The sequence below is a fragment of the Schistocerca nitens genome, chromosome 9 (assembly GCF_023898315.1).
Source record: "Schistocerca nitens isolate TAMUIC-IGC-003100 chromosome 9, iqSchNite1.1, whole genome shotgun sequence".
NCBI classification, from domain to species: Eukaryota; Metazoa; Arthropoda; class Insecta; order Orthoptera; family Acrididae; genus Schistocerca; species Schistocerca nitens.
Window position 1 is genome coordinate 423,813,065 of NC_064622.1, and position 14,791 is coordinate 423,827,855.

Genomic DNA, 14,791 nt, shown 5'->3' on the forward strand with positions numbered 1-14,791 from the left:
ACCTTCTAGAGCACGTTGGGTGGCACGGGATACACGCGGACGTGCATTGTCCTGTTGGAACAGCAAGATCCCTTGCCGGTCTAGGAATGGTAGAACGATGGGTTCGATGACGGTTTGGATGTACCGTGCACTATTCAGTGTGCCCTCGACGATCACCAGTGGTGTACGGCCAGTGTAGGAGATCGCTCCCCACACCATGATGCCAGGTGTTGGCCCTGTGTGCCTCGGTCGTATGCAGTCCTGATTGTGGCGCTCACCTGCACGGCGCCAAACACGCATACGACCATCATTGGCACCAAGGCAGAAGCGACTCTCATCGCTGAAGACGACACGTCTCCATTCGTCCCTCCATTCACGCCTGTCGCGACACCACTGGAGGCGGGCTGCACGATGTTGGGGCGTGAGCGGAAGACGGCCTAACGGTGTGCGGGACCGTAGCCCAGCTTCATGGAGACGGTTCCGAATGGTCCTCGCCGATACCCCAGGAGCAACAGTGTCCCTAATTTGCTGGGAAGTGGCGGTGCGGTCCCCTACGGTACTGCGTAGGATCCTACGGTCTTGGCGTGCATCCGTGCGTCGCTGCGGTCCGGTCCCACGTCGACGGGCACGTGCACCTTCCGCCGACCACTGGCGACAACATCGATGTACTGTGGAGACCTCACGCCCCACGTGTTGAGCAATTCGGCGGTACGTCCACCCGGCCTCCCGCATGCCCACTATACGCCCTCGCTCAAAGTCCGTCAACTGCACATACGGTTCACGTCCACGCTGTCGCGGCATGCTACCAGTGTTAAAGACTGCGATGGAGCTCCGTATGCCACGGCAAACTGGCTGACACTGACGGCGGCGGTGCACAAATGCTGCGCAGCTAGCGCCATTCGACGGCCAACACCGCGGTTCCTGGTGTGTCCGCTGTGCCGTGCGTGTGATCATTGCTTGTACAGCCCTCTCGCAGTGTCCGGAGCAAGTATGGTGGGTCTGACACACCGGTGTCAATGTGTTCTTTTTTCCATTTCCAGGAGTGTATTTTTAAAATCACTAATCAACTGGTGAAAGCATCTTCACTCTCCTCTGACGATAAGAAGCTACTCTGTAAAACAGACCCATACCCACGTAGGCTCTATGAATCACCCAAGGTGCAAAAATCACAGATTCTTTTGAGGCCTATTGTGAGTGCTATAGGGTCTCCCACCCACGAATTAGCTAGACACCTTGCCTCACTGCTGCAACCTCATGCTGGTGGAATTAATAGTTGTATTAAAAATTAATATCATTTCACTGACAAATTAAAAGAAACGCACTTGGGCCAAGGCGATATCCTAGTTACTTTTGATGGTGTGCCATTATTTACCATGATTCCAGTGAATAAAGCTAACTCATGTATAGCGGATATTTTTCCAGCAGATACCTTGGAGTTATTCAGACACTGCCTCACCATGACCTATTTTCAACATAATAACGATTTTTATGAACAGATTGACGGAGTGGCTAAGGGTAGTCCTCTTAGTCCAGGTGTTTTCAATGTGTTTACAGAGAACTTTGAACAACAGGCATTGCAGACTGCCAGGAAAAAGACCAGCCAGGTAGTACCACTATGTCGATGCGATGATATTTTTGCAGTATGGACACACAGAGCAGAGAAATTGGATGCCTTCTTGATACATCTCTCAATCTAGAAAATACAATTTACTATGGAGACGAAGAGTACTGGCCAGCTGAATTTCTTGGATGTGTTTGCTATCAAGTGAGGCGACAGGACATTGGGCCACAGAACATACAGAAATGCAATGCATACTGACTGTTACCTGTATAAAGATCCTACCCACCACCCCGGACAAAAAAAAGAGGAGTGATCAAAAACTTGGTAGATAGGGTGCACAAAATTTGTGAACTGACTTAATTAAAAGATGACTTTGAACATCTATGGTTGACATTGAAGAACGTTTATTCTAACAAGGAGATAGATAGATAGAGCACTTCACCCAAGGGAGAGAATCAAGACTGATGAGGAATGACGGCTGGCCAAAAGGAAAGTTTTCCTTCCATTTACCTGCATGATTACAGATTGTATTGGGAAAGTATGAGAAAATACTGTGTGGAAACTACCTCCAGATCCACCAAGGAAATAAAACATGTTTAAGATTGGCAAAAGATATAGGACATCCTTTGGCTACAGCAGGTATATATAAAATTCCTTGTAGTTGTGGACTGTTTTATATTAGTACCATAAAAAGAAGTGTTAACACCTGTCTCATAGAACACAAGAGGAATTGCCATTTGGGACACATGGATAAATTGTGCCATAGTGGAATATCTTTACCAAGATGGTGATCGTGATATAAAGTTCACCAAGACAAGTGTCACACCAAAAACATGTCATTATATGTGCATATGTATTGAGAGGCAATTGAGATTTATAAACACTGTAATAATTTTAACAGAAAAGAGAAAGATTTTACATTAGATAAAATTTGGATGTCAACATTGCAACGTACAAATGACAATCGATTACTTTCAATCAAGAATGTTGGCACTACCAGCAATAATCTCTTAGGCCACATCACGTAATAAGACTGTTGTGCCCTCTACACTGCCTATATATTCGGCACTCCCTTGAGTTCTGTTTGCAGTTCGCCATTTTACCTCTGAAGATGTCTCCTGCAGTCGGAGAGGGACGTTAGGATAAAGTTTTAAACATCGACCATGGCCTAATAGACTGGAAGTTTTAAGTGACCACAATTTTCTGATTCTTTTTCTTTACTTGTACTGTGAAACCTTGCTTCTTGCCAAATTTCATGATTCTACTTCAACGGGAAGTATTCTACGGGTTTTGATGAGTGAGCTTGGGAATATCAAAATATATGACATAAATGGCCATATTTTCTGATTGCAATGTCTTAGAAACTTAACTTCTCTACATCACCAAAGGACATAGACCTCAGACCTATTTTTAACGATTGAGCTATGAAATCCTAAAAAGGGTTTTTTAATGTTCTTACATGGCTTTTGCAACCTGTACACAATTACAGCAACAGTTAAGTTTAAGGCTGATAAAGGGAGTAGATGTGACTCCCTGAGTCTCATGCAAACTCTGAATGCTGTGAACAGTTTATACGTATGTAATCCTGTGAAAGAATTTAGGGAGTCATACCTCCTCTAATTTCACTGGTGACCTCTTGCTTGTAGGACTTGCCCCAGTAACGGTAGCTCTTCTTTGTACAGATGACCTTTGTTTTGGCAAATACAGTCTAGCAGATGTCGGTGATGCCTGTCCACCATCGTCATCAGCAGAGCCAGGTAGAAACGTTTCATCATCGTCGTCATCATCGTCCTCATCCACATCAGAATCCAAGCCAGCTTCTGGCTGTTCCTCTGCTTCTCTAGACTGTTGCTTTGGTGAAGATCTGGAAGGGAATGAAAGTTTATTTTCACCAGCAGCAACAGTTACACCAAAGGGATGTACATCATGTAATTGTAGGTCTAAAGTACTTATAAAGAGTGTATGGTTGGATGGACAGAACATTTACAGATTTAGAGGAGTACAGGTAGTAGTTGAGGCACTGAGTTATCAAAAGGCACACAAACTAAACAAACAACTTTTCTAACTTTTGTGTGAATCCTTATAACACACACATTCATACACAAATGGCCACATTAGTCTGATAGCTAATAATATCCAGCAGTCTTTTCAACGTGCTTGTCTGCTACTCAACGATCAATATTGCCTCTACGTGGTGAGTAGCTTTTGCATTTGTGTGTGTGTGTGTGTGTGTGTGTGTGTGTGTGTGTGTTTTGTCTATTTCTGATCAAGCTCACTTTCTGAGAGGTCTTTTTGTTGTGCCTATCTGCGACTCATCATCTCTGCTATATGGTGAGTAGCAACTATCTTTCCATAATACTGTAGACAAAACACACACACACACACACACACACACACACACACACACACACATGGCCACATTAGTCCAATAGCTGATAATATGTAGTAGTCTTGTAACTTGTAGTAGTCTTCCCAATGAGCCTGTCTGCCACTCAATGAGTCCTCTATGTGGTGAGTAGCAATTTATCCATATCATACTGTTCTTATTCCATCACAGATTTGTCATCATTTGATTTTCCCTAGTAGTCAAATAAAGTTACATAGTCAGATAATACTTCTTTAAAAAAAAAAAAAAAAAAAAAAAAAAAGAACCAGTCTCATAAACTCGTTAATGATGTTAAGCATATGGCTTTCACATAAATGTTTTACACACACACACACACACACACACACACACACACACACACACACACACACACCAGTTACAAGATTGCACCACGTTATTGTTATTTATAATATTTTGCGCGCGCGCGCGGGATGAGAAGGAAAGACTGATTGTTGCGGACTGCACCAGATGGGATTTGATAACCTGAGAGGCTAATGGTGGAAGTTACAGTAACAAGTAAGACAGAGATTAGTGACAAAACATTATGCATGAGTTAGTAAGAGCAGAAAGCTAAGGGCATTGTATGTGGTAGACATGTGTGTGGGGGAAAAAATAGACGGTCAGGAAATAAAAGATACAGGAAACTACAAGAGAGTGAAGAAATGCCGAGAGTGAAAGAAATTATTTTAAATTGCATAGAGATGACAAAAGTCATGGGATAGTGATACACACATATACAGAAGGCAGTAGTATCGCATACACATTGTATAAAAGGACAGTGCAATGACAGAGCTGTCATTTGTACTCAGGTGATTCATGTGAAAAGGTGTCTACACATTTACGGCCGCATGATGGGAAGTAACAGACTCTGAATGTGGAGTGGTAGTTGAAGCTAGACAAATGGGGAATTTCATTTTGGAAATAATTAGGGAATTCAATATTCTGAGATCCATGGTGTCAAGCTGACAATATCAAATTCCAGGCATTACCTGTTACCACGGAAAACACATTGTTCTATTGCTTTAGGTTAATGACCAAGAGCAGCAGCATTGGTGTAGAGTTGTCAGAGATAACAAACAAGATACAGTGCATGAAATAAACCCCAGAAATCAATGTGTGACATACGATGACAGTGTCTATTAGGCCAGTGTGGTGAAAACTGGCATTCACAGGCTATGGCAACAAACAACCAACGTGAGTGCCTTTGCTAATAGTATTACATCACCTGCAGCACCTCTCCTAGACTCGTGACCTTATTGGTTGGACCCTAGATGGCTGGAAAACCATGGCCTGGTCAGGTAAGAGCCGATTTCATTTGGTAAGAGCTGATGGTAGAGTTTGAGTGTGGTGCAGACCCTACGAAGCAATGGGCCCAAGTTGTCAACAAGGCACTGTGCAAGCTGGTGCTGGCTCCCTTATGGAGTGCACTGTGTTTACATGGAATGGTCTGGGCCCTCTGGTCCAATTGAACACATCACCAACTGGAAATGGTTATGTTTGGCTTTTTGTTTGAAGATCATTCTGGACAATTCAAGTGAATGATTTTGCCACCCAGATCACCCAACATGAATCCCACTGAACAATTATGGACATAATCAAGAGGTCAGCTGGCACACAAAATCCTGCACCGGCAACACTTTTCAATTATGGACGGCTATAGAGATAGCATATTTCTGCAGGCAACTACCAATGACTTGTTGCTGCACTACGACAGGTAAAAGGAGGTCCAACACGATAACAGGGTATCCCATGACTTTTGTCACCTCAGTGTAAGACCAGGTGGGTGTCAAGAACAGAGGACATGTAATGCCAGTTTCTACTGATGGAGTTCTGCGAAATGTGTCTGGAGGAAGAATTGACATGGCACATGTGATGAAACAGGCACCAAGGTCACAACTGTGATACTGTAGAGAATGCTCTGTAACAGGATATTTTGTGTTGCCAGTTTACACCCTCTGCCTATGCCCATTCATAGTAACTGGTAACTTGGTGGAAGTCATGCCAATGCATGAGGCTGAACAGTGTTTACATAACAACTGGTACACAACATATGTTGCTTCACAGGTGGCTCACCCTTTGATATTAAATGTTTCATCAGTTACAGGGATGGTATAGGTCACAAACGCATAGAACAATAGGGGTATAGGGGTACAATAGGGGCCCCTGGAGTAAGAAAATGGATACAGAAGGAGCACAGGGTCTGAAGTGGATATTGTGGACATTGAAAGGGCAACGAAAAGGTGATCTAGGTGTGATGGGCTAAATGCCAGCCAAAATGGACCTCATTTCAGGGCACAATTTTAGGAAGCCAAAGCCTTGCTGAAATATCTGATTAGAGCATTCAGAACCATGATAATACTGAGTGATAAGAGGTGTACCCCTAAGTTGATTTTTGGGGGCTCAGCGGTTTCAGGACTGAATGTGATGGCAGGGAAATCTACTTTTAAACTAGACTGGTGGAGTAATTGTGTCCACTGAAGGCTGAGATGAGAATAGTGGTATATTGGTATAAAGAGTCTACATTCGAACAAATATGTATGCTTCGAATGCCAAGGCTGTATGGGAGGAAACATTTCACATGGAAATGGTGGCAATTATGAAAATGTAAGTACTGCTGTTTGTTGGTAGGTTTAATGAGCACAGAAGTGTGTAGCTGACTGTCAGTGATGATCAAGTGTACATCGAGGAAAGTGGCATGGGATTCAGAATAGGACCATGCGAAATTTAATTTGGAGAATTTATTTAGAGACCCAAAGAATGTTAACAGATCAGCCCCTCAAAGTGACCCATGAAAGAGTTGACATAGGAAGGAGCCATCCTAGTTCCCATGGCTGTGCCCCTGATCTGTTTATATGTCTGTCCCTCAAAGGTAAAGTCATTGCTAGTAAGTATAAGGTTGAGTAACGTGAGCAGGAAGGATGTCACAGGTTTGGAATCAGGTGGGGATGGACTGGTTGGGTTGATTTGGGGAATGAGGCCAAACATCGAGGTCATCGGTCTCATTGGATTAAGGAAGGAAGTTGACCATGCCCTTTCAAAGGAACCATTCCGGCATTTGCCTGAAGTGATTTATGGAAATAAAAGAAAACCTAAATCAGGATGGCCGGATGTGGGATTAAACCATCATCCTCCCGAATGCGAGTCCAGTGTGCTAACCACTGCGCCACCTCCCTCGGGAGGGGGGGGGGGGGCTGAGAAACGTTCAGCAGCAGAGAGACCATGTACGTGGGGGATGTCGATGTACAGGGAAGTGGCATCAATGATGATGAGCAAGGTGTGTGTTAGGAGTGAGACGGGCACAGATTTAAGTTGATCTTGGAAATGGTTGGTGCCTTTATTGTAGGAGGGAAGTCTTTGTGTTGTAGGTTGCAGGTGTAGATCAACTAAGGCAGATGTGTGTTCGGTGGGTGCTTTGAAGACAGCAACTATGGGATGGACAGTGCGACTGGGTTTGTGAATGTTAGGAAGAAGGTAAGCGGTGGGGCCTCAGTGGCATATGCTGCACAGAGATGTGTCAGACAGCTGGCATGGACCCTCACTTATACAGTCCCATTGGTCAAGTAGCACAGTCATAGATCCCTTGTCTTGATGGAGTCATCAGTTTTTAGGGAATGAAGAGCCTCGAGTTCTGCAAAGGACAGGATATCGCCATGTGTAGGGACCAGAGGAAGGATTGTGACACGCAAACAGAGGCGTCAGCGGGGAGAATTGAGATGGCCATGTGGTGGAACGGACTTCGAGGTCATGACTGTTCTGTAGTAGAACATGCTCTGCAACAAGATATTGTGTGTTGCCAGTATACACTCTCTGTCTATTCCCATTCACCCTAATTGATAACTCGATAACACCACCAATGCAGAAGGCCAAACAGTGTTTACAAGTTATCAGTCTTGATGAATAGGATTAGACAGACGGTGTATACTGGCAACCCATAACAACTTTTTGCAAAGCATGCTCTACAACATGAGAGTCAGACTTTGGTGCCTGATTCATCACATGTGCCATCTCGTTCTTACCCCCCTGCCCCCCTCTCTGACACCAGTTTCTCAGAACTCTGTGTGGGAACTGACATTACAATATGTCCTTGGTTCTCACCACCAATCTGGCCTAAATTTAATTTCTATGGTCTCAGCATTAATTTCTCTGGTCTCTGCATTTCTTTCCAGTAACTATTTCTTTTCTTTGCATGATGTTTTGTCAGCAATTGTCTTGTTTATTACCGTATCTTCTGTTGTGTCTAGTTCATACAGCATAGACACAATGAGGTAGCTAGGTGCACGCTAAACTAACGCAGACGGGCTTGAAGTTCTGGAACATGAGACTTATTAATGAATAAGAAGAAAAGTACGTAGCGTTTATAATACTTAACTTTATTCTCTTGTTGGAATACATCTCTCTTGAATATTAGTAAGCTATAAGCACTGATACAAATGGCGCCTTGATAGGTCGTAGCTATGGACTAAGCTGAAGGCTATTCTATCTGTCTCTCGGCAAATGAGAGGAAGACTTGGTAGGACTAGTCGCAAGCAATGTCGTCCGTACAACTGGGGCGAGGTCTATTCCGTATCTTGTGACCTGCCATGTGGTGGCGCTAGGATTGCGATTACACAGTGGCGACACGCGGGTCCGACATGTACTACAGGACCGCGGCCGATTTAAGTTACCACCTAGCAAGTGTGGTGTCTAGCGGTGACACCACATCTTCCACCTTTAAGTTCTCAGGTTTTCAAATCTCGTCCAGTGTAGCTGCAACAATCAGTCTTTCCTTTTCATCCCATCCAGTAAATCTCATCTGACTTGCGGTTCTTGGAAAATTTTTTGAACTCTCCCCATTTCCTGAGCCTCGCCAGTCCTTTTACTTAACCCCGCCTTCCACATAAACAATTCTGCCAGAAGGAGTCACTGTGTGTTTTCCCTGGCTGCCAGTTGATTATTTTCACTGGTGTATAGCTTTTTTGTTTTTGTTAAAATATCTTTTCATTGTAAATCCAGACAAGTCACTTGTAGAACAAATTAAATGATTTGAAAATTGTATGTATGAAGGTTGAACATATTCATGTAGGATAAGAAAAAAAGCAATAGAAAATATGTATAAAATATTAATACATAAAAGAAAAAAAAGTTATAGATGCACAAAGGTTTCAAAACAGATAGATAGAATATGGACAAACAGATAGAGAACTGACAAACTGAATACATATGATTGTGTGCATACAAACTACACTGGGTCAGCTGTAATATTTCTTTTCTTAGGCATCAATCCGTTTTTAATATTGTGTGTGCCAAGCATCCCTGTGAACATTTTATTATTTTGATCAGTATGTTACCAGTCCTAATTGTGCATCAACTTTTATGCAGGATGAAGAATAACTATTGATTGCTCATGGCAGTAATTGCTTGCTTCCTTTCCTATTCTTATCTCCATTATGTTACAACTTTCCATCTCATAAGCACAAAAGCACACCAGACAAAAAATTAAGTCATCCCCAAAAGACATGACACTAATATTGTGCAACACAATCTCTGGCCTTGGTAATGGCCTTGGCCCTGATAATAATCACAGTTTAGTGAGGTACAGAGTCCACAAGATTCTTCAGGTATGCCATATCCAGCCAAAGCCACTCACTGATGATTATATCTGGTAAAACTACCATATTCTGGTGATATTGATAAGTTTCAATGGCTTCTCCAAATTAGTCCTTAAAAATTTTCTGTTCGGTTAAGACTGAGTGGAATGAGGCTAATGATTCATGTTCGCGTTAATGTAAACAAATTGGGTCAAATCATGAAAAATCCTCCAAAACGTTATACAGCAAATTCTGGCCTACCTAGACTCTACACACACTGCAGGTTAAAACACCTCATTGAGCCATCAGTGCACTTGACATATCGCATTATTTGGAAAGAGGCAAAATCAAAACTCATCAGACCACACATGCCTCTGGTCAGCTACTGTCCAGTTTCTGTGTTATTTGGCCAATAGAAGATGCATAGTTTCATGTGCTACTGTTAGCAATGGCCTTTTGAAGTGCCAGACTCCAAATGGACATTGCATACAGTTTCCTTCGTAATGTTTGTTCACAAACTGTTCGATATGAACCAGCATTCACTGGGAGAAGCAATTTCTGTTGGGTCTGAAACTGATGGATAACTGACAGGCATGACACTCGCCTCCAGTCCCTGCCAGTTAAGATGTTTTTACAATGGTTCTTACACTGCATTAAATGGCTGTGAGTGATACACCATTCCTTGTAGACATGTTGGGCAGTCTGCACTTATATACCAACAAATAGGACAATTTCGTTCATTGTGAGATGATGGGCACTTCCAAACAAGATAGCTCTCTTCTGTCATCCTTTCACATATCCAAGTTGACCCATCTTACCATGCTGATTCCATACAACCAACTGGCTCACATGTCCCACTTCACTGCCCAGACTTGCACACTGAGGTTACAAAAGTCATGTGACAGCAATGTACACATATACAGACAATGTAATATAGCGTACATAAGGTATAAAAGGGCGGCGCATTGGTGAAGACGTCATTTGTACTCAGCTGATACATGTGCAAAGTTTCCCAATGAGATTATGGTCGCATGACGGGAATTAACAGACTTCGAACACGGAATGGTAATTGGAGCCACATGCATGGGAGATTTCATTTTGGAAATTATGGCATTCAATATTTTGAGATCCACAGTGTCAAGAGGGAGCCAAGAATATCAAATTTCAGGCATTATCTCTCACCACTGACAACGCAGTGGTCAACGGCCTTCACACGACGACTGAGAGCAGTGGCATTTGCATAGAGTTATCATTACCAACAGACAGGTAATACTGTGTGAAATAAGTGCAGAAATCAATGTGGGACATACATATCCATTAGGACAGTGTGGCAAAATGTGACGTTAATGGGCTATGGCAGCAGATGACCGATATGTGTGCCTTTGCTAACAGCACGGTATCGCCTACAGTGCCTCTCCTGGGCTCGTGACAATATCCATGGCCTGGTCAGACGAGTCCCTATTTCAGTTGGTAAGAGCTGATGGTAGGGTTCGAGTGTGGTGCAGATCCCACAAAACCATGGACCCACGTTGTCAACAAGGCACTGTGCAAGCTGGTGGTGACTCCATAATGGTGTGGGCTTTGTGTAATGGAACGGACTGGGTTCTCTGGTCCAACTCAACTGATCATTGACTGGAAATGGTTATATTCAGCTACGTGGAGACCATTTGCAACCATTCATGAACTTCATGTTCCTAAACAATGATTCAATTTTTATGGATAATAATGTGCCATATCACCGGCCACAATTCTTCACGCTTGGTTTGAAGAACATACTGGACAAATAAAGTGAATGATTGCCCGATATGAATCCCATTGAACATTTACGAGACATAACTGAGAGGTCAATTCGGGCACAACATCATGCACTGCCAACACTTTTGCAATAATGAATGGCTATAGAGGCGGCCTGGCTCCATATTTCTGTAGGGGATTTCCAACGATTTGTTGAGTCCATGGCATATGAAGCTGTTGCACTATGCCAGGCAAAAGGAGGTCCGAAACAATATTAGTAGTTATACTGTGACTTTTGTCACCTAAATGTGTCAGTAATGAGAGATATGAGTTACATGTCCTGCACATGTCTAGATTGCTTAAGTTTATTATTATTTTATTTTGTTAACTGTCGTTTAGTTATTCAGTTATTTATACATTATTAAATTCAGTTGAACTGCATTTGGTACATAATAATGTGTAGCGACATAATGGTTTCATGAAACATTATCCAGACTGTGCAGAATCTCTCTAGTTCACTTCCGTATTCGTAACACATATGTATCTGTGTGCCCATCACATATATTTGCTATGTTAAAATGAAATGGCAGAGGCCATAGTATCAATAATTATAATCACTGTGGTAACACATGGTATATTATGGTGTATATGTGGATTTAACATGTTGATCTCTATCAGCAATACCCCAACCCAGCGCTGTTCTAACATGAGTTTTCCTGTACAGGTAGCTCTCGGCAGGACCGTGTATCGCAGCTTCCAAGAGTGCACTAGCGTACAATGTTTTATTTGATATCTGTTTAGGAACCCAATCAGATGTTGGTTCAATGAACTATCTAATGTTTTAACAATAAATTCTGAAATGTACCACATTCCACCTGTGAGGGAGATGCATTTGCTCTTTGGACTGTAGTTACTCCTTGGATGCGTGTTCCGTGCCTACGGGTGCTCAACAGTGATGTTATTAGCGTTGCTCCTTAGAGAGCTAAATCTACAGCAAGAAGCAGAGATGGGTGACACACACTGTTATGGTACGAGATCGAGTATCGACATGTGCAAATCTTGAACAGAGTTGTAAGCCATTGTTGTCCACCATTAAAACCAATTTTATTTTACTTTGCTATTGTGACAAATGTGTCAAAAGTATTGAAGAGAAGAGACTGTAATTTTCCTCAAGGGTATAATACAGTGTTGAAAAGGTATTTAAACATGTTACATTTTATAAACTGTGCATTTCCAAGAGTAAATGTATGTGCAAGGCTTCTTCAGGACCTTTGGTTTGTGATGTTTGCTGGTGAATCTGCATCACAATCTTAGGATACAACAGAAGGTGTCATCTATTTCTGCTTTTTGCTATCCATGGATCAGCTACAGTCCAAAGAGTAAATGTATCTCTCTCGCAGGTGGAAAGTGGCACATAGCCATATTTCAAAATTTATCATTAAAACAAAAGAGAGTTCACTGAACCCCTTAAGCGGATCGGCTTCCTAAACAGATATTAAATAAAATGTCTCAGGTGCTGGGATGTTACATGGGCAAACTGCTGATGCACAGTCAGGTACCCGTGTTGAAGCTGTCATGATCATTAGTGCCCTAGCTGAATGACTACACGCACAGGTGACCACATGGGTCAAGAATACGCAGAATGTGCATCATACGGCCAACTGGCAGGTAGCCTACACTTACTGCACCAGCCCGTATCCAGAGTAATACCTTTAGTGCTCCAAAGCAATTGTGCTCTTTTAAGGGTTACTAACATTTGATCTGGTGAGCTTATATTCCTTAATATTCCTCCATCTTATCTCTCTCTATTTGAGACCAATCTCGTACGTCCTTCACTCACTCTACACTACCCCCCCCCCTCCACTGGCACTCCCACCAAGTTAATGCCTCCAACTGCACTTATTATTTACCCCCTTCAATTCCTCTAGATGGTCAATATTATTGCTCAATATTTCCAGATCAGCAAAAATATTGATGATATGTAGATTAGTTTGAGAGGTCTTGCAACATTACTGAGAATATCAAAATCTTTTGAGATATATTATGCTACCTGAGAAACAGTGTTTTGCCTGTAACACACTGTGCCATCTGCAGGCAGTATTAATAATACCCTCACGTCTCTGGGGTTCTTTAGTTTTCACGGTTGTTTATAAACGAAAATGAGTTCAAAACAAGAGGAGACTAGAACTGAAAAATTCAGAATAATTCTTGTGGTTATTGCTCACTAAACACAGAGGGCAGTACCCTACACTTATATGAGATAATCTATTTTAAAAAAAGGTACTTTAAGAACAGTTTGCAACATAGTAGAGCAACTACCAGTAGCAACCACCCAACATTTTAAACTAGATTAAATGCTGCACAACATTATAGCACATTTTCATTGGGCAATCTATGAAAAACATCAATAATATTCTATAATATTTCCTTTCTCACAGAGGAGTTCTTTGTTGCATCCAGTGATGCCACCCATCACAAATTTATTCATCAAAACATACTTTTGAGACACTGGAAACATACAAAAGGCAGAATTCACAAATAATTTGTCAAATTTAAAATATCTCTAATTTGTGGTTTTCATAAAATTGTGTTCTGTGAGGAAATAACATGTTAAGTAGTACAAAGGAAAAATAGACACTTACCTCGGCAATGGCATTTCAAAATCTGGAATTGTAAGCAGCTCAGGTCTCGGTGATGGCAAATTATCATTCCAGCGAGAATATGGTGCAGCACGTTTTTTACTTGGCAATCTGTAAGGCTTCATATAAATTTGCCCATATACTTTTGTATGCCGAGGGCGCTTCTTCAGAGTCAAAAATACATCTGTAGGGCTCTCTTCGAACAGTATCATGACTTTTTTTGCTTGCCACCCTACCTAGTTATAGAAATAAAATATGGCATTTTATCCACCTTGAGCATCTGTGGTTGTACATATCAAATGAATCAACAACCAGTTGCATAAAATAAATTTAATTTCTTAATTGGTTTCAGGCACTTAGTGAGGGGGGGGGGGAGGGGGGAGGAGGCATCGAGTGTAGTGTAATGTGTTTGTGTTGAATGTTTATGGTGATTATGATGATGAGAGAAGAGAGAGCGTGAAGCCCAGTACCCACACATAGCATACTACTCACAAATAGCATCAAGGGGGCTGCCGAGCTTAATGACCCCATCTGAGTGATGGATCACCATCAACAGTGTCAGACGCACTTCATGAGACAATGTGGAGAGTTTTGGTATTTAAACCAGGACAATGGTGTGAAGTCTGGTATCAGAAACTTTACGTCACCACCTCTCCTCTCACTTGCCGGCCAAATATTGGCAGCGAAAATTTTTTCCACTGCCGGGATTCAAAATGGTTCTACCTCAGGTTGAGGGCCACTGCACAAGCATGCGTTAGCAACCTCAGTCACGGAGGCAGGTTATTGCGTGGTGGTCTTACGAACTTTCAGGAATGATAGGAAAAGAGTAAAAGTATCAAATTGAAGTACGGTATCCGGGTCCGCAAACAAATGAGTCTAAAGTTATAAATGGCAATCTTTTTGGTATCTCTGACAGTGTAATACA

The 14,791-nt window shown here is 42.2% G+C and overlaps 1 protein-coding gene across 4 annotated transcripts in view; it reads right to left on the reverse strand.

Annotated features, from left to right (window-relative positions):
- Positions 1-14,791, reverse strand: part of LOC126204418 (connector enhancer of kinase suppressor of ras 2) — a 136,817-nt gene that overhangs the window by 99,665 nt on the left and 22,361 nt on the right. For all 4 annotated transcript variants that reach the window (XM_049938804.1, XM_049938802.1, XM_049938801.1 and 1 more), the window contains exons 6-7: positions 13,870-14,102; positions 3,152-3,404 (exon numbers count right to left, since the gene is read on the reverse strand). In XM_049938804.1, the coding sequence (XP_049794761.1) occupies positions 3,152-3,404; positions 13,870-14,102 (486 nt within the window). The remainder of the gene's footprint in view (positions 1-3,151; positions 3,405-13,869; positions 14,103-14,791) is intronic.